This window comes from Osmerus eperlanus, chromosome 4 (genome assembly GCF_963692335.1).
Source record: "Osmerus eperlanus chromosome 4, fOsmEpe2.1, whole genome shotgun sequence".
In the NCBI taxonomy this organism is placed as follows: Eukaryota; Metazoa; Chordata; class Actinopteri; order Osmeriformes; family Osmeridae; genus Osmerus; species Osmerus eperlanus.
The window spans coordinates 13,657,225-13,680,953 of record NC_085021.1 but is presented as its reverse complement, the minus strand read 5'-3'; the positions used below and the strand labels follow the sequence as shown (position 1 = coordinate 13,680,953).

General features: G+C 43.1%; 2 protein-coding genes across 3 annotated transcripts; one reads left to right on the top strand and one right to left on the bottom strand.

Moving 5' to 3' along the window:
* Positions 1-704: 704 nt before the first annotated feature.
* Positions 705-15,298, top strand: cacnb3a (calcium channel, voltage-dependent, beta 3a). Of its 2 annotated transcripts, XM_062459289.1 has the most exons (15): positions 705-1,048; positions 1,737-1,829; positions 8,532-8,651; positions 8,764-8,886; positions 9,003-9,118; positions 9,236-9,318; positions 9,434-9,453; positions 9,566-9,646; positions 9,938-9,996; positions 10,122-10,222; positions 10,305-10,456; positions 10,572-10,667; positions 10,792-10,962; positions 11,357-11,402; positions 12,309-12,441. In XM_062459289.1, exons 1-14 carry the CDS (start codon positions 968-970, stop codon positions 11,384-11,386), a joined length of 1,326 nt encoding a protein of 441 aa, XP_062315273.1. In that variant the 5' UTR covers positions 705-967; the 3' UTR covers positions 11,387-11,402; positions 12,309-12,441. The 2 variants fall into 2 exon arrangements, with proteins under 2 accessions (XP_062315273.1, XP_062315274.1); XM_062459290.1 differs by lacking the exon at positions 11,357-11,402 and having other exon boundaries at positions 12,309-15,298.
* A 53-nt stretch (positions 15,299-15,351) lies between these two features.
* On the bottom strand, positions 15,352-20,697 carry ddx23 (DEAD (Asp-Glu-Ala-Asp) box polypeptide 23). Its single transcript, XM_062459288.1, has 17 exons — positions 20,576-20,697; positions 19,860-20,026; positions 19,669-19,770; positions 19,469-19,562; positions 19,319-19,384; positions 19,089-19,227; positions 18,829-18,962; positions 18,620-18,732; positions 18,404-18,547; positions 17,996-18,221; positions 17,676-17,821; positions 17,320-17,497; positions 16,987-17,229; positions 16,743-16,894; positions 16,372-16,480; positions 16,085-16,259; positions 15,352-15,998 (listed from the first exon to the last, which is right to left on the bottom strand). The coding sequence occupies exons 2-17, from the start codon at positions 20,024-20,026 to the stop codon at positions 15,775-15,777; spliced, it is 2,412 nt and encodes an 803-aa protein (XP_062315272.1). The 5' UTR covers positions 20,576-20,697; the 3' UTR covers positions 15,352-15,774.
* Positions 20,698-23,729: the final 3,032 nt, after the last annotated feature.

Sequence of the window (23,729 nt, the reverse complement as noted above, 5' to 3'; positions counted from 1 at the left end):
CTGCCAAATAACATGCATTGTCAGGTGTTAAAGCTCTGGTGTCTGAATATGACAGGCATGAAACTCAGGGCTGCAGGAAATGATACAATGCCATCTGAGCTGCCTGTTACTGAGCGTTGACCCCTGGCCATACCCTGTCCCACTCACAATCACTCAGTATATGATGCACATAGGCTATAACTCCTGATAGCACTCAAACACAGACGTGTTGATAACATGTCCTGATAGCATTGCATCCCTAAGACTTGCTTTATCAGCTCAGCTTTTTTCAATTCATAGATTTTGAAGTGAGTCTAAAAAGGATCCTTGCATCAATGCACACACAAAAATAACACTAACTTAGTGTGCTGGTGGAAGGCACTGCTGAACTTAATAACATATATGCACCAAGAGAATATCAACATCTGAAGATATTCTGTTTATGTATTTATTTTTGTAATACTAAAACACATTAATTAAGATACATGCCGTTTTGTTACTGTACAGTGTAACATGGTCTTAAAGTAAAGAGAAAATATCATATATTTAAAGGCTCAAATGAAGCTGTACATAAATAAAATGTATATACCATGTTCACCTAAGTCTGTGTGTGTGTGTAAGAGAGAGAGAGAGAGAGAGAGAGAGAGAGAGAGAGAGAGAGAGAGAGAGAGAGAGAGAGAGAGAGAGAGAGAGAGAGAAAGAGAGAGAGAGAGAGAGTAGTCTACGTTGAGCAGGAGATGTGTAAACGTAGCCATTAGGTTATCGTTAGGTTACTGATCAACTGTAGATTGAGTCTTGACTTTCTGTGTTATTATTCCGCATTTGTACCGTTTGTACTGGTCATAGCTCCGTCTGCGATCCCGCCTATACACACAGATCTACTACTCTGCACCCTTACTCTGCCACTGCATAGATGTATTTTGTATCTCCATTTCTTCCAATAACCCATGTCTGTGTGTGCATCCCGCCTCCCTGCGCTCTCAAATAGATGGTGCAAGTCAAAATGTCCAAATCGTCTGCAGACCCACTGGCTGGTGTTGAAACCAGCTCACAGTCTCACTATTTTCAGGTAAGTGTAATCTTTTTTTTAACACTCTGCAAAGTGTGGCGTGAAAATAGTTAATGCCCTGCTACTTGTTGTTGAAATAAAATCGTATCGCTGACAGCACTTTCTACCTACGCTTGTTAAAGAGCTCTTTCGGCGAAACAGCATGATGCCAATCGAATGGCAGCAAGAGCGACAGAACGCGATGACAAATTCTCAATTGACAGATCTGAACATTGATCGATTTAAGTCCTTCATAAATTGATATTGAGAACACGATAATAAATGCACTATCATTCTTAAATACAATACATAGCTCAAACGCTTTAGTCATTTACCCCTGTATTCAAACCGCAGTTCGGGCCTCTATTTTGATTTTCATGCACTGTGGAATGCAGTTTTATTATTTATTGGAATGTCCTGTACAGTCTGTATATTTTGTTGAATGTCAGGACTGGAAACCAAAACAGATCAATATGTCTGTTAACGCTTTGCAAAATGACATTTTTAACACAATCTGAGAAGTCAGTTAGGCTACTCTTTTATGAACGTCATAGGTAAGGAGTAATACAATTAGTTAACAACTATTTACATAGGAAAGAAAAAGTGAACGTGATAGATTGGGCCCAACTATCCCTGAAGGGTAGCAAACATCAGAGCATGGTGGCCCTGTATCCCTGTCCATTCTAACCTCTTTCTCCCTGGTCCACAGCTGCCAAGGAAGTTGCCCAAGAGGAAGAGCCGTTTCAAACGTTCAGATGGCAGCACATCCTCAGACACCACTTCCAGCTTCATCAAACGACAGGTGGGTCATTTGAACTAATGTCCTGTCTACGGGCCTAATATCAGTGATTATATGAAACTTAATTTAGTTATTGGTTTTGTTTCAATGATACTCATGTTATATTTCTCCAGCTGCGTTCATAATTTGGTTGTTATTTTCCTGATGTCCTGTAGAGTGCAGTATGTACCTTTGTTGTAGAAGCAGAAGTGTTGCATGAAAATCATAACCCAGCCCAGTTTTATAATTAATGTTTTCAGGTCAAGCCACCATGAGGCAGGTTGGAGGTTTGATCTTATTAAACAGAACCTCAAGCAATAGGGGAAGAGAGAAAATGGGTTTACGTTCAAATTAAAGTCACCACATATTTAGCTAGTGGTTTTGTTTACAATGTCATTCTATATGTGTACAGTTAAGTCGTCACCAGTCTCCATGTAATGTCTATGCAGATGCTCTGATTTGCTTAGCATGTCAGTGCAGTAAGAATGCATCTGTAGTTCAGCTGGGGGCCAGTAGAGGGGGACATAAGCACCAAAAACCTTGTCTGAATCTGGAAAATCAGAAGTGGCTTCATTCAGTTGATAAAATCATAAGTCTGAAACTGAAAGTAGGGGTTTTAAAATTGGCCAAACAACAAAAATTATGCCCCTTGATCTCATGGTAGAGGGGTAACCTGGTCAGTGTGTTTTAATAAAATATGCTGGAATTGTAGTAATTTGACAATTTCAAGATGATTGTTAAAAACATTGCAAATGAATTCAATCAATTACAAGAAAAACATGATACAAATGAAGGGTTAAATCTTACCTACGCTACCATGATTATTGTAAATTTGAGAGAGAAAGAGAAAGAAGAAGAGAGCAAGGAGATGTAAAAGATTGAGAACAATGTTCAACATTCCATTTTATACCCAACCACATCATTTGTAAGATCAACCAATCAAACCACATATTGACTCAAATTTTCAACATAGTAGTTTTTTTTATATTGGCCAAATAACCAAAATTATGCCCCTGGATCTAATGGAAGAGGGGTAAACTGGACAGTGTATATATTAACCAATACTGGAATTGCAGCTATTTGACTCTTTGGATTAAATCAGAGCAAGAATGGTCGAAGGAGAGTTCAATTAAATTGATGTTACAAATGAATATAAATAACATTACAAATGAATTAAATCAATTACTAGACAAACATGTTATGACATTTTATTTTAAATCTTACTTTTACTCTACTATGATTATTGTAAATCAGAGAGAAAGAGGAAGAGGTGAGCGAGGAGAAGGAGAAGCCAGAGCTGAGGAGAAGAACCTCTGGAGATGAAGAATCTAGATTATGCTTCACACTCTTTTATATCCAATTATTATATTTAGAATAACCAATCAGACCACATCTTGACCCTCACTTATCGACATATGACCAAATACAACCGTAAGTCACACAATGAGGTGTGACACCCATCGAGGAGGGACTCCATCCAGCAGCTCCAGTCTTAAGCACATGAGAGGTGGGGGCAGGGTGTCTCCCAGCCTGCAACATGACTACCAAGAGGAAGTCACACAAATAGTAGTGAGAAACATCAAGCAAAGACCTCATCCAGCAATCCAAATATTGGATTGGGGGGCGTCTCCTGTGGTGGCAACCTACACTAGAAACCCTCTGGAGGTTTGAAGCATGGCTAGAGAGGACAATGGGAGAATTAGCAAATGGTAAATACTACATTAGTAACCAGGGATTGACTCTTGAAATTGTGTGGAATGTTGGAAGTACTCCTCCTGGCCTGCATCATATTTTTGTTTGTTCATTATTAAGATGATAATATACGATATCACACAATCTCTGTGTCACAAACATCAAGTCGTATGGAGAGGTAACAGAATCGTTTTTGACACTATTGTGTTGAAAAGAACAAGGAAGAACCCCTCGCTGGTGCTCTCTGTCCCTGGGAGGGTGAGAGGAGAGAAAGGGCTGACATTTTATTTAGGAGGGGAACATTAGTTATACTGATTAGAGGTTCAATGACAATTTCCAGATTCCCTAAGAATATCATGGAACCTAAAATATTAATAAAACTCATTTGCAGACTCAAGGTGATGTGTTCGTTCAAACCAGAATTTTTACATCTGTATATGTGAGTGCATGTGTGTGTGTATTCAGATGTGGGTTAGGGGTAATAGTGTTATGTCCTGTTGATATATTCAATAACTGTTTATTTTACTTTCCATTTTGATAGGGTGGGGTTGCTATCATGGAGCAGTAGAGTATGACTCATTTCTGCAGTAGAATACAATTGGCTGTCCCTAAGCAAGGATGTATGTGAAATATAGAAGGTATTATAACAAAGCATACTGTGAAGTACATAAATACTGACAAAACCTTTCCACAACACTGTGGTCATGCTCATGAAAGCCTCTTGCTTTGTAGTTAGGTGTCTGTTCCGGCTCGGAGGTGCCGTGAGTAACCAAGTGTTCGGAAGGTGAGGTGATATTTAGGTTGAGGTACAGTATCTGATTCTAAACACTGAGAGTTAAAGAGATATGATGACGTTTTTCTTTGACGGCAAGACTGCGAAGACTGGGATTGATTCAAGGGATTCAGAAGGAAAGAGTGAGTGAGTGAGTGAGTGAGGAAGAGAAACAAACAGAGAGGAGGTGGATTTGATCAAGTGACGTACATCATGCTCTCAGCAAAAGGTGAGCGCAGGAGAGAGAGAAAGAGAGGGAGTGAGAGGGAGGAAGGGAGGGAGGGAGTGAAAGAGGCTCTGGAAACTGTTCCAGTGCATGTCCTCCCTGGCTTAGGGATGGAGCACAGTACAGTATGACTGCATACAGCATGTAGTCCAGATAGGGAGGGACAGGCAGCATTACCAAACTGAGTAAGTACAGACACTCCCCATGGAGACATCTCCTCCTCTCCTCTCTCCCTTTCTATCTCTTCTCCACATCCCATCCCGCTTTCTATTCCAGATTTAGTGTCTCTCCTTCTCCTACCCGTTGTCTCCTTCCTCATCTCTGAACTGATCTTCCCCTGCATATCTTTATGGAGCTCCTGGGGTTTTCTGTCAGACCGCCTCACATCACTGGCTTCTTTCTGCCTCTTTAGTTTTGAATCTGGCACTTTCATCTTTCACTTTTGTTCATTACACTACCTTTCAATTCTGTCCATTATATCACATTTCTCCACAACGACATTTGGCATGACTGTTTACCTTTAAATTTCTCAAATGTTAAGACTTGGTAATTGTGCAGAGATCTGTTTAATTGTGATTGTTGGGAATTTGCAAGTTGTGTGCATCTATGTATTGTTAACTGTTGATCAAGCTCCCTACAATCTCGGTCACTTATCCGCTTGTTTTAAACATACAGCATTTCCCTAACATATTGTAGGGTTAACTGATACTTATGAGCTTTGTACTGGCTATAGCAACAGCATGATCATCATTGTGTGTGTGTGTGTATGTGTTAGTGTATCTGTACGTCCATTCCTGGGATTTTGGCCTCTAGACTGGCTGTGTGATTATCCCCTCCCTCCCTCCCTTGAACTTGGCCCCTCCCAGTAGAGTTGTGGGCCATCAGCTCTGCGGTGTGAAGACTAATCACAGGAATGGAGGGGGGAGTCAAGAAGCAGCTAAATTTAGCTTTAGACAGAGACATTATCCATGAAAACAGACTCACACTCTCTGCTCTTTAACTCAAGATATACTAATATTCCTGTACTATTACACTGTCCACTAATTGCATATGTCTCCTCACTTTCATCGTTCCTATTCCTAATATTAGACAACCCACCTGGAATTTATATTGAACGGATGGACAGATGGATGGTTGAATGGATGGATGGATGGCTGGCTGGCTGCATAGATGGATTAATAGATGGATGGATAAATGAAGGGATGGATAGATGGATGAACAGATGAATGGATAGACAGATGTATAGATGGTGGTATGTATACATAGCCCACCAATCATACAGCAGTGTTAGATATGGAGCAAGCTAGCAGAGTCCAGTTCAGCAGCCTGTTGGTCCCCTGCTCCACTGCTCCCTGAGCTGATCTCCAGGCATTAATAATGGATGGTAGAGGCAACCTAGGCAGCTCTTTCTGCACCCTAACATCATTAAGTAGCACTTAACGCCTTTCCCTGCTCCCACCATTTATTGTATGTGTGTGTGTGTGTGTGTGTGTGTAAGAGAGAAAGAAAGAGAGAGAGAGAATGTGTGTGTGGGGGGTAAATTATGTTCACAGTGGATGCAGAGCTGCTACTGAGCAGGCGTCTCATGTCTGTGTCAGGCTCTAGTGATACCTTCCTTATCAGTCAGGTATGGAAAGCCCCCATCTGTCCATCTGTGTGTTCGTTCCTCCATTTATCCGGTTTCTCTCTATATACGTCTGTTTCGACGTTTCTATTCCCTATCTCTGCGACTGTCACTCGTCTCCTTCCAGCATCATTGCAGTCTGTACTAGTCTTATCTATCTTGGAGAGATAACCTAATCTTCGCTATATCATTTTTTTTCCTGCTCACCTCTACTCAACTGTATCTAGATTTTTCTAGACAATGTCTACCTTTTTCTCTTGCTCTTTTTCCTTCCTTCCTTCCTTCCTTTCTCTCTCTCTCTCTCTCTCTCTCTCTCTCTCTCTCTCTCTCTCTCTCTCTCTCTCTCTCTCTCTCTCTCTCTTTCTCTCTCTCTCTCTCTCTCTCTCTTTCTCTCCCCCTCTCTCTCTCAGTAAGACACCGACAACTCTGGCACTGGTGCAGTATTGGCTTGCAGAGCGCTTGAGTGGTGGAAATCAGATCCAGTTATCTAACACAAAAACCAAGTGGAGATACTGTGTGTGTGCGTGTACACGTAAAACAGTCACTGCTCCCTCTGTTGGCTGAATATAATAACTGTTTAGAGCAGCATCAACATTGCAATGGTGCAGGAGAGAATATTCAATGTAAAAGTGTACATGGACATAAGCAGCAACAGATTTCATAAAACAAGATGAGATCTTTTGTGTTTCTTCTTATAGATTAAATCAGAGTTATAGTTTTTCCTTTCTGTATATTTTTTTTGTTTGTGTGCAGTATTCCCAAGACTTAAGTCCATGGCATTCTAAGGGTTTGAGAGAGATTGGCTCTGAACAGAGCTCCAGCCAGTGCAGGAGAGAGCCAGGTCAGGCATAGTGTTTTAACAGTCTCTATACCTACCTAAAGACAGTATCTGAATCTCTTGTTTAGAACGCATTTGTTACTATAAAATGTATGCACGGGGGTTAGGTCGGTATGTGTTTAAGTATTTTTATGTTAGCCAATGTGGATGTTTTTGTGCAGTTGTGTGTATGGACTTCAATAGAGAATATTTAGCATAATGTATTCTCCCTCCTATCTATCTTTTCCTTAGTGTCTCTCCCCTCCTCTCTCTTCCTTAGTGTCTCTCTCCCCTCCTCTCTCTTCCTTAGTGCCTCTCTCCCCTCCTCTCTCTTCCTTAGTGTCTCTCTCCCCTCCTCTCTCTTCCTTAGTGTCTCTCTCCCCTCCTCTCTCTTCCTTAGTGTCTCTCTCCCCTCCTCTCTCTTCCTTAGTGTCTCTCTCCCCCCCTCTCTCTTCCTTAGTGCCTCTCTCCCCTCCTCTCTTCCTTAGTGTCTCTCTTCCCTTCTCTCTCTTCCTTAGTGCCTCTCTCTTCTCTCTTCCTTAGTGTCTCTCTCTTCTCCTCTCTTCCTTAGTGTCTCTCTCCCCTCCTCTCTCTTCCTTAGTGTCTCTTTCCCCTCCTCTCTCTTCCTTAGTGTCTCTCTCCCCTCCTCTGTCTTCCTTAGTGTCTCTTTCCCCTCCTCTCTCTTCCTTAGTGTCTCTCTCCCCTCCTCTCTCTTCCCTTGTTTCTGTCATGTCCGGCTGGCTTTGTTCCCCGATGCGCTCCTCAGTGTTGACAGATTCAGGGCTGAGTTTCTTCAGAGGATCCAAATATAGGAAGGCAGAGGAACACACTGCCGAGCTGCACCGGGTCCATCACCTCTGCTATAGTGTGTGTGTGTGTGTGTGTGTGTGTGTGTGTGTGGGTGTGTGTGTGTGTGAGTGTGTATGTATGTGTGGAATATCTGTTTGGCCGCTGGTTTGGGACAGCTGATGCAGTGTTTTACTGCATGTTTAGTTGGCGATCTCATGTCTGTACTTTGTTTCTGATTGTATCAGTAATAGCCTACTATACAGAACATTATGCTACACTTCAACTGTGTACACTGAAAGTAATTAAGCATCTGTTAGACTTGGAGTTGTTTGTTTGTGCAAGCAGGTCTCTGTTTTCATTTGCTGCTTTCCCCAAAGCTTGGTGTGCTATAGGATCCTTAGGCGTGTCCTTATATTAAACCACTAAATGATAAATGAGATGCACTGTATGTTCTGCTAACGAGGTGTCCACTGAGAATACAGACAGGGGGATAAAGGATGTATGCGCACTGCACTGCACTGAGGGGGATGGAGGGAAGGAGGGGGGTGAAGAGGCAGAGAGAGGAAGCAGTTGGCTCGTTTGAGCTATATTTGGTGTACAAAAGAGCTCATATGTGGGTGAGACCAAAGCACTGTTTGTGTGTGCGGGTGAATGTGTGTGTGTGTATATCCCCATATGACATTACTCAAAACCAGGCCGGATCATTCTCAGACCTCAGACTGTGGCCGCCATCTCACCACTCTTTAGAGAGTCAACCCTCACCTTCGACCCTTGTCACAAATTCATCAACCTGTACGTTTTCTCAGGGGTCGGCTGATTCGTATACCAGTAGACCGTCGGATTCCGACCTGTCAGCGGAGGAGGACCGCGAGGCGTATCGGCGTGAAGCCGAGCGCCAGGCTCAGCTACAGCTCGACAGAGCTAAGGTATCCATTGTGCTCAACTACACAGCCCAGCCACTTACAAGGACACATCTAATTATTCACATGTCATATTCCAGACCGATCACCCTGGCTGTCATGTTCATTGTCCTTGCAGTCCAAACCTGTAGCATTTGCAGTGAGGACGAATGTGAGTTACTGCGGAGCTCTGGACGAGGACTGTCCAGTCCAAGGTGCTGCAGTCAACTTTGATGCCAAAGACTTCTTGCACATTAAGGAGGTGAGGGGCTGCAATGTGACTGGAGGCCAGCTCTTCTTCTTATTCATAGACTGTAGAGGCTCATCAGCTGCAGAGAACTCCAAGTGTTGAGTCATTCTGTTGTCCTGAACCTGCAGAAGTACAACAATGACTGGTGGATAGGTCGGCTGGTGAAAGAGGGGGCAGACATCACCTTCATCCCCAGCCCCTTACGTCTGGAGGCCATGAGACTCAAACAGGAGCAGAAACAGAGGTTAGTGGACGACCTAAGAAGTGGCCTCTAACTCCAGCTGTGATCCCTGACTCTTGTCCCTGACTCTTGTTCCATACAATGCCCCCTACTGTTGTACAATGATGACCTCTGGTGCAGGAAAACGGGAGGGAACTCTTCATCCAGCCTGGGTGACATGGTGTCTGGTAGCTGGAGGACCACACCACCATCTGTGGGTGAATGTAAGTATTGCGCCATTAATACCATCCGGAAAGTTAATAACATCGTTCTTCAACTTTTCACCGACTGAATATACAACTGCTCCATCACTGAATTTAATACTCTGTTCCTCAAAAGCTAAACAGAAGCTAAAACAGGTAGGTTTTCTTTATCACTCTATTCAAATAGAAATCTGAGCCATACCTTGACAGACTGACATCATCTCTTCCTTTCTCCCTTTCCCCCTCCCTCCATATCCCTCTCTGATAGGCTGAGCATGTACCTCCCTATGATGTGGTGCCGTCTATGAGGCCAGTGGTCCTGGTGGGGCCTTCCCTGAAGGGCTATGAGGTCAGTCTCTCTCTTCCTCCCTCTGTCTCTCATTATACCCCAAGTATGTCCTAACCAGCCTTCAGTCTTCAGCCTCTGTTCTCCCTTTTGATTGCTGCACTCTTTCACATCATCATCCCTCAGTGGAATAAACACCAAGCGTGGATCATTTCTTGATCTAAATGTAGATGCTGGTTAAATGGGGCTCATTTGTAGTGAATTATATAGCACACCATGTCTCTAGATATGTTTATTTTCTTGTTGTGAAATGTTTCTCTGTGTTTCTGTTCTGACTTACCTGTTATCTCCTAGGTGACAGATATGATGCAGAAAGCTCTCTTTGACTTTTTAAAACACAGATTTGAGGGACGGTCAGTAAAATTACACCATTGCTCACACCAACAGCTCAAATGTCGATTTCATTTCACATGTGTATATTTAACTGAACTTGCTGTGTTCTATGTCTCTGGGCTTGCCCCTGTGGAAAACCCTGCAGAATCTCCATCACACGAGTAACAGCAGACCTCTCACTAGCCAAGAGATCTGTCCTGAACAAGAGGCCCATCATGGAGCGGTCAAATACACGCTCCAGTATAGGTAAAGATGCATTACTCATGGCATTAGTTAGATATCTTACCAGTTCTGAGTTTGGACTGGCTCCGGTCTTTTTCCTGTTTAGCGGAGGTGCAGAGTGAGATTGAGAGGATCTTTGAGCTGGCTAAGACCTTGCAGTTGGTGGTACTGGATGCAGACACTATCAATCACCCAGCCCAGCTAGCCAAGACCTCCCTGGCTCCCATCATCGTCTACGTCAAAGTGTCCTCTCCAAAGGTGGCTAGCAGCACACTTTCACATTCCTACTATGTTTGAATATTTGTATTGTTTCATAGATGCTTTCATAGCTAATCTCTCTCCCTCTCTTTTTCTCTCTCTCTTTCTGTTTTAGGTGCTCCAGAGACTGATCAAGTCCAGAGGGAAGTCTCAGAGTAAGCACCTGAATGTGCAGATGATGGCTGGGGATAAACTGTCTCAGTGCCCCCCTGTGAGTCACTTCAAACATACCTCCTTCCACAACCATGAACTTGTAACACAATTCTAGTATTTTAACATTTTAAACAAGTAGTCCACCGTTTGAAACAACCGTTTGCACCTATTTTACTTCACAGGATATGTTTGATGTCATTTTGGATGAAAACCAATTGGAGGACGCTTGTGAGCACTTGGCTGACTATCTAGATGTTTACTGGCGTGCCACTCATTTGCCTGGCACCACCTCCCTCAATCCCCTTTTGGACCAGAGCCTGATAACTCCACCTTCAGCCATCTCTAGCTTACAGGTGAGATATATTTACTTGGGTGGGTGGGAAGAGTAGATATTGAGGAAAGAGAGAGAGAGAGAGACAGAGATGAGGAGGACAGAAGGAAGGATGTACAGTAGAGGGATATTATGTGTTTTGTAATGAAGGGTAGATGGAAGACAGAAGGGTTGTGGTGTCTGACTGACGCATGAGACACATAGACATTGACACTGCATCCTAGACTCATTAGTACATAGACATCTTCCTTATGTTGAATGTGTTGTATGTTGCCGCTGTCCTTTCCGACTGTCCCCATCCCAGACTCTCCTTTGCCTTGTTCTCACTTGTCTCAAGCTCCCTTCTATGTGTTCGCAATTGTCTCCTTGGACTGTCAGTCTGCCTTCTCACTCATCCCTGCTTAACATTTTTTCAGTTTTCTGAAACACAGGAATTAATTGAATGATCGCTTACAAAATGGGGTGAGTAGTAGGGTTTACTTATGTGCATTCTCAACCCCGAAACCTTTGACACCTTACACCCCAAACCTCACCGAGTCAATGAAATAAGACCTTACTTCCTTAAAACCTTACTAATAATTCTTACTACCCTCACACTGAATGAAACCCCGCATACAACAGTTTAAATATACTGCCCCTTATTGTATCCAACTTTTCTAATTTATTGACACTATGCAACAAGCTTCGTAAATGCTGTGAGAAAATTCACAAAGCAGACATATAGTTTGTATAGTAAAAAGTGCAAATAGTAATATAACCATTTTCTGTTTATTTAATAAAACAGTAATAAAACAACAGACAATAAGAAAGACAATTCTTTGATTCAATATCTATGACCGCGAAGATGAGCGGACAATCTGTGACTTGCTTTGTGAATGATGCACCTTCTCACAATTGCATAGAATGCTATTGTGAATGATATGGCTGGCAAGTGGTTGTGTGAACACTGGCCAAAACAAGGTTGAATGCACAAACAGAGCGAATTGAACCATCCCAAGAACTTCTCACTTCAAAATATACTGCATTGATTGTGGAAATGTCACCTAGGACACGGTGTTCACGTTATGAGTAGTATTAACCAAAATATCAGGTAATGTCAAAGCGTTTATCCTCCCCCTGACTCACCACCCATGATTCAACTGCTCCACTGTTGTTGTTCCACATTTCTTTCGTACAGAGTGTCTTTGGTTGTAACTTTATATCCATGTTTGCTGCAACCATCAGGACTAGCAAGCCTTAGACACAAAGCCACTTGGCTTTGCAGTGATAAAGTAAAAAAAAAAAAAAAGTTGTCACTGATACTGGCTTCTTTTTTCTCTCTGTTTTTTTCCCCTTCTGCACCCCCCTCACTGTCCTGATGTCATCCAGAACCAGCCCCAGCAGCCCCCCCGGGGGGTGGGGGGTGAGGACGAGGAGCCAGGGGAGGATACCCACTCCCCCCTGGAGCAGGACAGCCTGATGCCATCTGACGAGGCCAGCGACTCCCTGTCCCGCGGCCGGAGGGGCAGCCCACACCACCAGGGAGATGAGGACTTTGAAGAGGAGGAGGAGCAGGAGGAGGAAGATGAAGAGGAGGATGAGTATGCATCTCCCGTCCATGCCCACACATATAGGGACATGTACCCCCCACATCGCGGGCACCCAGGTAGCATCCACAGTGCCAACGGGCATGAGTCGCAGGACAGGCTGCTTCAACGCGATGCCCAGCAAGGCCACAACCAACGCAACAACCGCCAGCGCAGCCGCCCCTGGCCCCGAGACAACTACTGAGCCAGTAGATGGCCACTAGATCACCGACACAGCTATGGCTTGGCCCTCAGACAACTACCTACACTGCCCTGACCATGTTCCAAACTCTACAGTACATGATCAGTACTAGGAGACATTGTGTGTACCATCTTGGCCACAAAACCCCCACTCTGCAGGTCTGCTCCTCTCCCAACCTCCACCCACAGCTTTATCAGTCTACTAACACCAAAACACTGCAAACACAATTGACCTGAGAACCACAGTCTTGAATTTGCCTATTGATCTATCTATCTATCTTTTAAATTTAGATTTTCAATCACTAAAAAATATCTGCTTCAAAACTGCCCAGTCAGACTGAAGATCTGGTAAAACTCTTTACAGAATTTTTTTTATTTTTATGGCTTGCACCTTCTCCACTCATACTCTTCCAGATACCTGATTTATTCAACATGGGGACCGATTTCCTCTATGAGGTTCTGTATATCAGATTCAGTCTACAGGGCTACTCACCTACCATGGACATGTTTCAGGCTGCTACTGTAGCTATATGTCAACTCCGTTAGCTGCATCACTAAGGTTTATGTGTTGTATGATGATGACTATATTACTGGCCTTAAACCCCTTCATGTATCTTTATTATGGCATGTTTAAATACGATTATGTTAAGACTATTTGCACATTAAGGTCAGAGCAGGAACAGAAGGATATTTAAGGAAAAACAAATGTAGAAATGTTATGTTTGCTCATTAATATGGGAAATAGTAATGCATCCAAATATAGTGTATATACTGAATGGGCACGGGAAGTATTTTGGCTATTTTATTTAGTTTGTTGAATTTTTTCAATATGAACATCATGTTACTTGTTTCAGAGAAATGTGTTAAATTTTATTATTGAGAATGGTTTGGAAGAAATACAGGTATTTCAGAGTCTATATGGTTAACTACTTTTAAGCTTCATGGAGCTGCAGTACACTGTCACTTCCTGTTTGAGCATCACTAGTCTTTAATATTGTGTAAATTACTCCTCTCAAAGACTCACACACAAAGTTGACTTGAAGAATGTAATCAGGATGGTGAAATGAAAGTTAATGTCAAATGTGGACAAATTAAATGCCAACCTACTTGTTTACACACATTCTTTCGCACACATTTAAGTATACTCTAGGCAGGCATCCATGAATGTAATGTTGCATGCCATCGACCTCTTGCACTCCCTGGTGTTAGCTGATGTCATTTCGCCCAAATGATTGTCATCAAGTTGATTGTAGCACATGATTGATTGTAGCATTTGCTCACCCACTCCCTCACACACATACAGTATCACAACACTTTTCATACAATATTTGCTCTTTAGTTTGTTTGAAAATATCACCCTCCCACCCCCCAAACATACATACACTTCCAGCACAAACTATTTAGTCCTTTGCATCTTTGTTGGTCTGTGTGTACTGCAACTGTCTACCAACCTCAGCTGTTTAGGCAGACCCTTAAGTCTCCCTGTGCATGAGAGCTCAGCCTCCATCAGCCAATCACTGACTCACGTTCAACAGGTCACCTCATAGACTCATGTTAGGAACTTGTTGTGGTGTGGTGTTCCAAAAGTATTCACAGCTGTAGCAACTGTGACTGTACCTTTAGTCCATGAGCATATGGATTGGATGCAGTGGGGAAGAGACCTGTCTGCACAGGGATCATTGGGACTGACTGGCCAGACTGCTGGTCTAGTACTTCCACGTTCACCCTTTATCTTTCTGTAGTTTTCGGTATTTTTCCAATAATCACAGCATGATAGAAAAAAAATGAAAAAAAGAAATATATCTATGCAAGTGTTGCATGAAACTTGATTGTTTCTTTCTTAAGTACTTTAGTAATGCATTGATTACAAATCTCTTTGTTATCTTGCGTGATATTCTTGTTGTGAAGACAATTCAATCTGTCTGCAAAATACATTGTTACTTAAACATTTCTGAAAAGAAAACCACATGAACCTATATTGAAACTGAAATGCATTCAGTATAACACTTCGATCGATCAATAGGAAAAAGTTGTCCAATACTTACTTGCTTTAGAATATCTTATAACAAGTGGCAGAAAAATGCCTTTATAATATAAAGAAATTAGTGACTTACTAAAATGCAGCCTTGCATGTCTTAGTTCCCTGTTTCAACTGTACTTTGGCAGAATGTTTTTCAAAGCGGACCAATATAGAAATTGATGAGTTTTTTTCAATTTATGAAGCACAATTTTTACAAGGGTTACACTTTAATGTCCTCTTGTCTCTTCTGTATGCAATACTAACCCTAACATTGAAGACGCCTTAGACCATTTGGACTTCTTTTGTGTAAGTAGATAAAAAATTGCACTATAATTTTTTTTCGATGGTTGCTCTGTAACGCAATAACTGCACTAAATATAACCATGTGTCCACCGAACTCAATCATAGCGTGCTAGCGTGATCTAACACGCCCCTTTCCCACATCGATTTCTGAAGAGAACAAAAATGGAAAAAGTGAAACATTTCTTGCCTGATGCTGTATAGAATGCTTTCTATATGAACATAGAATTACAATGCTAAGCAAAATACAACTAAGTAAAATAAAAATGACATTTTATGTACTTTTAACACTGCTGTCTCTTTATGAAAATCAACACTACACCAATTTATACCATTAGACCGTTGTTTAATTCACTTAAAACTGCTATCAGTGTAGCATCTTGCATTGTAATCAATTCACATCTATCTGACTGAAGAAAAAGAAAAACAAGGAATAGAATGCATTGGTCTCTTTACACAATTTAAATCAGTCCAAATACAAACTAGACAAAATGAGAATACACAATGACACCACATCTTATGCTTTGTGCCTGCTTTTATGAAGCCACAGATTCCTGCAGAAGGACATAACTAATCGTCTTGTGTATTTCTGCAAAGCAAGCTAGCCCATAGCCATAAGAAGTATTTCCACAAACAGACTTGTGGCAAATATGTATGAAGAGATACAGAGCCATGATATCTGACAGGAACCCCAGTGTGCAGTCTGTGGGACACGTCCAGGGCTCGTGGGATAACATGGAGTGGCAGGTCAGGCGAAGATGGTCTCCTCACGTCTCTTCTTGGTGAGGATGGTGCCAGGCTTATGCTGGGCATCTGGGTGGTTGGCCAGCTCAGGCGGACAGTTGGACACGGGGCTTTCCAGGATGGCTTGCTTCAGGTCATAGAACACAGTGGAGTCCTCCTTGGTGAGGAAGGTGAGGGCCATACCACTCTTCCCAGCACGACCAGTACGACCAATACGATGGATGTAGTCTGGTGGACGAGACAGACAGGGTTAGGATCCAAACAGTCAGGAGAGAATGATACTTTACCGTGTGTGTGTCCCTGTGTTACCGTACCTTCAATGTTCTTGGCCATGTCATAGTTAAGCACCATGGAGACGTCGTGGATGTCGATACCTCGACCAGCCACGTCTGTGGCCACCAGGATGTCCTTGGCTCCAGCCTTGAGGTTGGACAGAGCAAACTCTCGCTGCTCCTGGCCCTTGCCGCCGTGCAACGTGCAAGCATTGTACTGAGAGGGAGATGGAGGGGAGAGAGAGAAAATGTTTTCAGGTTCCCAGTCAAACAATTGACCCATGTGACACATCCACATGTCCGGCCTCATACTGGAGATGGCTCCTTACCCCCATCTTCTCCAGAGACTTGGCCAGCACATCACAGCCCTTCTTCTGGTTGACAAAGATGATGATGGGCGGCTCAAAGCCACGTGCCAAAACATCCAGAAGCCTCTTCCTGTAATATAGAAGACCAGAGAAGGAATAAGACGACGGTAGTCGGTAGGCTATTGTCTTTTCTACAACAGTTCGTTCTGACCCAGAGATTTGATAGGACAAGAGGCTTTCCATGAGTGCTGATGTTTGGTGATAACAGCACTGGGTCTTTCAACTATAGTCTCACTTCTGCTTTCATTAACGGCTTTATCCATCTAGTTACACTGTAACAAACTTTGCAAACTAAGATGAACATAAACAATAGATGGAAGCATGTGTGTTACCTCTTCTCTCCCTCTGACATCAGCAGGACCTTCTGTTCCACTCTCTCGTGGGGTTTGCCTGCAGAGCCGATGTACACCACTGCAGGGCGCCGCAGATAGCTCCTGGCCAGCCGCTCCACAGCAGCGGGCATGGTGGCTGTGAACATGACCGTCTGACAAACACAGGCGGGGTGAAGGGACAGTTACCATGTCATATCACACAAGGTGGTGGGTGGATGTGAGAAGCTGTATTTAAGTCCCATACCTGTCTGTACTTGTGTTTTCCAGACTCAAAGTTCAACAGCATCTTCTCAGGGTCCTCAGCCTCGTCTGTGTCTGGTTTCTGATTGGTCACTGGGATGTATTCCAGAATCTTTTGGACGTCCGGCTCGAAGCCCATGTCAATCATGCGGTCAGCCTCGTCCAGTACCACATAGGTACAACGCCCCAGGACCAGATAACGGTTCTCCAACACGTCGATCAGACGACCAGGAGTGGCAATTACAATCTGTCAGAAGCACAACCACACACTTATTTACCCTGCTATAAGATGTGTTTTAAGTAGCAGTGTGTAAGTGTGCTTGTCCCGTAGTCTGACCTCACAGCCCATGCGGAGGCGGAAGCCCTGGTCCTCTCTGGAAATGCCTCCAATCACGGCCACAGTGCGGATCCCCAAGGGTTTACCAAACTTGAGGGTCTCCTCCTCGATCTGCTGGGCCAACTCACGGGTGGGTGCCAGGATCACAGCGTACGGCCCCTGATCCGAGTCCTCAATCCTACACAGAGGCACGGTGGAGTAGAGAGGATGTGAGGGGGAGAGGGTGTGTAGGATTACATGATTTCACATTGACAGTATAGAGTGAGAGTGGATACAGATGGAGAGCGAGAGAGACCCCACCCCTGACCCCACCAGTCATGTACTGAGTGAGTGACTCAGTACAGAAACTCTCTTACCGGTCAATCTTGGGCAGGGTAGTGATCCAGACCAGCAGAGGGATGAGGAAGGCAGCCGTTTTACCGCTACCCGTCTCAGCCACGCCGATGATGTCACGATTCTGTAAGCCAATAGGAATGGCTTGTCTCTGGATAGGTGTGGGTTCCTAGGTACAAATAAGACAAGTGTTAGACATGAGTTTACGCAACTAAAAGAAAACAACATGCACAGGGTTTCATGACTGTTGAACACACTGTGTGTGTGTGTGTGTGTGTGTGTGTGTGTGTGTGTGTGTGTGTGTGTGTGTGTGTGTGTGTGTGGGGGGGGGAGGTGTCCTGACCTTGTAACCACAGCTATCGATGACTTCAATGATGTGTGGGGGCATGGTGTACTCTTTCCAGTTCCTGATGGGGTTGGGGATCTTGCCTCCCTTGGTGGTGATGCTGTAGTCCTCCCTAAAGATTCGCCAGTCCCTGTCTGTCATCTCCTCCAGCTTCTTCTGAGACCAGTGTCTGTCGTCCCACCTCTGCTTGGCCTCCTTCTTACGGACCTTCTTCAGCCTCACCCTGGAGAGAGGGGCAGACTTTTAGTAAAGTGCCTGGTACCATTGCCAGCCTCATTAGGAAACATTTCATTGACTAGCCATGTACGTCAATGAGTCCTTTCAACACCAAGAATGTTTACAGAGTTAAACTGTCAAATACATGTATGATTGAGCATGGTGTTTAGAATTTGTGAGAGGACTCACTCCTCCTGCTCCTTCTCCTCCAGTGTACGTCTCTTTTCCATGAGGTCGCCATAGAAATGTGACTGGTCTCTCTTCTGCTGCTTCAGGTCAATGCCAGCGATGAAGCCCCGCCCATACAGCTGCACATGGTGCTTCTCTTTGTAACTGAAAGAGGATTACAGGGTCAGCATTCGAGGCCGAGTGGGATGTTGTGTGTGTGTGTGTCATCTGGCTCACATGGGGTTGTAGTCGGTCGACGTGTCTTCCGAAGCGTCCCACTCAAAGACAAACTTCCTGTCATTCAAGTGGCGTGTCCGCCGACGCTTCTTCATACCGCCGAGATACCGCTCCTGTGGAGACAGCCAGACACAATCTGAGCACTCAACCAACCAGCCTGATCACACCCCTCCGACTAACCAATCAGCTTTCTGCGGTTAAAGGCCAACCTTGATGGCCTGGAGCTCCTTGCCCTTGTCCTTCTCCTCTCTGATCTTCTGTCGGCCGTCATCTTCCTCGTTCCCATTGCTCTCTCGTTCCATCCTCTCCCTCCGCTCGCGTCTGTCCCTCTCCTGGGGGTCCTCTGTAAGACAGGAGCGTTCAGTGAGAGGAACTCACTATTCCTGACCTGTGAGCACCCCGAACAGTAGTGGGAGAAACCTACACATGGGAGTCTCAACTGAGGCCTATTCTGCATCCTTGTGCTCACCCATCATCTTCCTCCCTATGTCCTGGAACACCCTCCTCTTTTTCCTGTCCTCTTCGATCATCCTCCGCTTGTCCTCCATCTGCAGCTCCCTCCGTTTCAGAGCCTCTGCTTCCCGCTCAGCCTTAGACAGGAACTTGGGCTGAGAGGCAGTGACGGAGAAAAGTTAAGTTGCATTGTGTATTCACCCAAACACAGAAAAGCACTAGCTCAAATAAGTCATTTCATATCACCTTCGCTTCAGCCTCCTCCTCTGCCTTCTTCTTGGCAAGAAGCTCCTCCAAAGACAATGGCTGGACCTAGAGAGAGAGGTACCGGTACTGAGAAAACCATCACAGTGTTGTCCTTAACCGTGTTTACAAAGACTGCAAAACAACTCCTACTTTCTCTTTCTTCTTTTTGTCATCTTCTTCATCATCCTCTTTTTTAAGATCCTTTTCCCTCTTCAGCCTCTCCTTTGATTTGGGGGACACACTTCTGTAAATAAGAGAAACCTGTCTTAAATGAACATCTAACAACAAAAAAATCTTAAATATGAAACGTTTCATGTTTCAAATATAAACCTTGTTTGACAACCACAAACCTTGATTTCTTGCTGCGGTCACGCCGATGACTGTCTTTATCTCTGTCCTTGCGGCCCCTGTCTCGGTCCTTGTCCCTATCCTTATCTTTCGGCCGGCGATCTCTGCAGCATAGATGGAAGTTGAAGAGTTAAACATATTTACATTCACTAAACATCTACTTAGCCAGTCCGTTTCGTGAAATGCATCGGACCTCTCTGCAGATTTGGAGCGATTTCGGTCACGGGATCTCTGGCGCGGTTTTCTGTCCTTGGAAGGAGAGCCTTTGCGTTCACCCTCCCGTGAGCGGCTCGGTTTGCGTTCCCGTTCCTTGACCCCCACAGTCTCTGCATCCTTCTTTTCAGCTGGATCACCAGCCATCTATGAAAAAGTGAATGGCAGGCAATAGTATGTTTTCGATCACTGTGGCATAGCATTTAACCATTTAAATAAAGCGCTTGGAATTTAATATCCACTTCCTATACAACTAATTAAGTAATTACACCTGAGTAGCGCACTTTCATTAATTTACTGTCAGCTACAATCACAAACGTTAACAAAGTGCCTTCAAATAGTATTTCGCTTTGTTGACAACGTTTGTGACTCTAGCTGACTGTAAATGAATGAATAAACAATACATTCCTTATTTCATTTATTGTTAATGTATTAAACAATAAAACAAGTTAATTAGCTAAGGTAACTAGCTTGCATAAGCTAGTAGTTAGTATATGACCACACTCATACTTGTCTGTGTAGCAGACCGCGATTCACAAACTAGCATTGCTGGCTAGCTAGAGCTAACTCACTAAAAAGCTGCTTAAAAGCTTGTTATTTGTGCAGTGATTTTGTATATTGTTGCTGCAAAAAACATATTTCATTAACGTAATAAGGGAATATTTGTAAAAATGCACAAACAGCGTAAATACTAACCTTAGAACTTAAAAACCAGGCCCCTGCGATTTGGCGTCGTTTCACCAACGCAAAGACACAGCACGATATGAAATCACGAGGGCACTTCTAGGAATTGTAGTGCACTCTGGACTTTAGACAGTGACTTTAATGGGACACAAAACTACACATCCCAAGAGTATGCAGTGTGCACATTAGGACCCACAATGTTTTGTACATGGCTACCCAAATGCCCGTTTAATAATATTTTGAGAAGCCATGTTTAGGATGTGCACAATTCAGTCACAAGGTGGCACACTTGTAATGGCTTTTCAACACCGCAATCAAACTAGTCGGCCAAGCAATACTGAGAGTACTGTAGACACTGGCATAGAGGAAGCACACACCCCAAAATACAATTCTCAATTTATGCAGCTAACTATGCTCATTTTATACAAAGTGCTTTCTGCAGTTGAAAAACGCATATTTCTGGTGCTCATATATATAGAAAGAAATATTGCTTCTTGTTTAATAACTTCTTTTGATAATAAAAAATCCAGCTATCTATAATCTAACAGTGGGGCAGAGTTATTTTGCCTTTGCAAACTGTGTCAGCAGCCTCTCGATCAACTGTTTGGAAGAATGAACACTGGCACACTTAAAAAATACCTTAAAATAAATATTTGTGCAAGATATGTGCTCTTTGTTTTATAGCTAAACATTTTTGTTCATCCTCTGTTGTGAGAGGGAGACACTTTTACGTTTTTTATTGAATTTATAATGTCGGAAAACAAGAAAAACAGCCAGTGTCAATTCCTATTTCCTATTTGTGTGGGTACTGGTACACATAACCAGTCTAACCTAGATTTTTGTTCTTGAGAGCATGCTGTTCCATTAACACCTTGTCCTTGTGAAGGACAAGCAGGTGCTCAACTCAATTTTGCAAGGCACGATTTGATCAGCACCATATGGTTTCAGAGAGTTTGTTGCAGTTGCTTTGTTATTAGAGCCAGTTCCTGCACCCAACTCTCCAGTTTGTCCTTGATGTTGTTGTCCCCACTTTTCTCTTCAGTGCTGCAAGCCTAGTTGAGACATGTGCCCACTTCTCCCCATCTCGCCAAAAGCCACCAACCCCTTACTATCTGTGCAGTAGTCAGCAGATTCTATAGGGGAATCAATCTCTCTGTGATTGAGTGTAGTTTTACCTGGGTAATCTGATTAAAGGACAAATAGCTTTTTCTGCCATTCGGAGCAGGACCACAGCCCCCCCTCAGAGAAGAGAGAACCCTGATGTAGGAATGCGATCTCTCTCTCTCTCTTTCCCGTATATTCATATTCTTGCTATATGTACAGTATATACATAAATATATATAATATTTTTTCACATAGCTCTTCAAACACATACATCTTAAAATGAGTCGTGCCTGGTTTATGAGAGACATACTCATTCTTATCCTAAGACCATTTTGCTTTCAGTGGGAGATCAGAGAGTGAGGTACTGTAGAGATGAGTGAAAGAGTATCAGTGTGCAAAAAGATCAGCTTACCATCTAGAGAAGCACTTCTTCCCATTGGTCATGTTGTCGTGGTTTATTGTTGCTGTTTGTTTGCTTTAGTTAAAGCATGGCGTGAAAAATAAGCATGGCCCAGGCATGCTTTGTGATTAGACTGTCATAATCAAACCACTCTCCCATGTATGTGTGTTTAATCATGTGTGATGACTGTTTCATACTGAAGTCACTGCACTTCATGAAGCTAGGTAGATAGTTTACAAACAGTGCACTGAAGATCATTAGTTGTCTGCATTGTGTCCAATAGCAAGATATAAGCCGTAGTTGACAATTGGTAGACAATGGTAAGAGAGTAATAATTGACTTTCTATGATCTTGTATCACTGATGGACACTGACCTAATTAGTTCATATACATATTACACCCAGCAAGCTCAACTATCCTTAGGATTCTACATGGTTTCAGGGCTGCACAGTGAGTGATCATTGGTTAAGTAGGACAGTCAGAAGTCCTGGATAGCCATTTGTGAATAATGTGTACTTCAACATATTAACAATTAAATTCTGCATCTGTTATTTATCGACAGCACTTGTTTGTGATGGTGAACTAAATATTGAATTTAATTATTTTTCTTTATCCATCATATTGAGTCAATATTAGAGCAAATTATAATATTATTTAAGGATTACTTCTCCACAAACCATTACAATTCTTCCAGTCTTAACTACAGTTAGGTCCATAAATATTTGGACATTGACACAATTTTCATCATTTTGGCTCTGTATACCACCACAATGGATTTGAAATGAAACAATCAAGATGTGCTTTAAGTGCAGACTTTCAGCTTTAATTTTAGGGTATTTACATCCAAATCAGGTGAACGGTGTAGGAATTACAATACATTTTATATGTGGCCCCCCCCTTTTTAAGGGACCAAAAGTAATTGGACAATTGGCTGCTCAGCTGTTCCATGGCCAGGTGTATGTTATTCCCTCATGGGAGTTCGTTATTTCATTGACAAGGAGCAGATAAAAGGTCTAGAGTTCATTTCAAGTATGGTATTTGTGTTTGGAATCTGTTGCTGTCAACTCTCAATATGAAGTCCAAAGAGCTGTCACCATCAGTGAAGCAAGCCATCGTTAGGCTGAAAAATCAAAACAAACCTATCAGAGAGATAGCAAAAACATTAGGTGTGGCCAAATCAACTGTTTGGTACATTCTTAAAAAGAAAGAACGCACTGGTGAGCTCAGCAACACCAAAAGACCCGGAAGACCACGGAAAACAACTGTGGTGGATGACAGAAGAATTCTTTCCCTGGTGAAGAAAAACCCCTTCACAACAGTTGGCCAGATCAAGAACACTCTCCAGGAGGTAGGCGTATCTGTGTCAAAGTCAAAAATTAAGAGAAGACTTCACCAGAGTAAATACAGAGGGTTCACCACAATATGTAAACCATTGGTGAGTCTCAAAAACAGGAAGACCAGATTAGAGTTTGCCAAAAAACATCTAAAAGACCCTGTACAGTTCTGGAACAACATCCTATGGACAGATGAGACCAAGATCAACTTGTACCAGAATGATGGGAAGAGAAGAGTATGGAGAAGGGAAGGAACTGCTCATGATCCAAAGCATACCACCTCATCAGTGAAGCATGGTGGAGGTAGTGTTATGGTGTGGGCATGTAT

Excerpts from the sequence above, each read along its gene's own strand:
- cacnb3a (XM_062459290.1), top strand. The coding sequence starts at position 968 with ATGGTGCAAGTCAAAATGTCCAAATCGTCTGCAGACCCACTGGCTGGT. Across the intron at positions 8,652-8,763 it reads TACAGCTCGACAGAGCTAAG|TCCAAACCTGTAGCATTTGC; the intron begins GTATCCATTGTG and ends TTGTCCTTGCAG. Across the intron at positions 9,454-9,565 it reads CTAAACAGAAGCTAAAACAG|GCTGAGCATGTACCTCCCTA; the intron begins GTAGGTTTTCTT and ends CCTCTCTGATAG.
- ddx23 (XM_062459288.1), bottom strand. The coding sequence starts at position 20,026 with ATGGCTGGTGATCCAGCTGAAAAGAAGGATGCAGAGACTGTGGGGGTC. Across the intron at positions 17,822-17,995 it reads TCGATAGCTGTGGTTACAAG|GAACCCACACCTATCCAGAG; the intron begins GTCAGGACACCT and ends ATTTGTACCTAG. Across the intron at positions 15,999-16,084 it reads CATGGCCAAGAACATTGAAG|ACTACATCCATCGTATTGGT; the intron begins GTACGGTAACAC and ends CTCGTCCACCAG.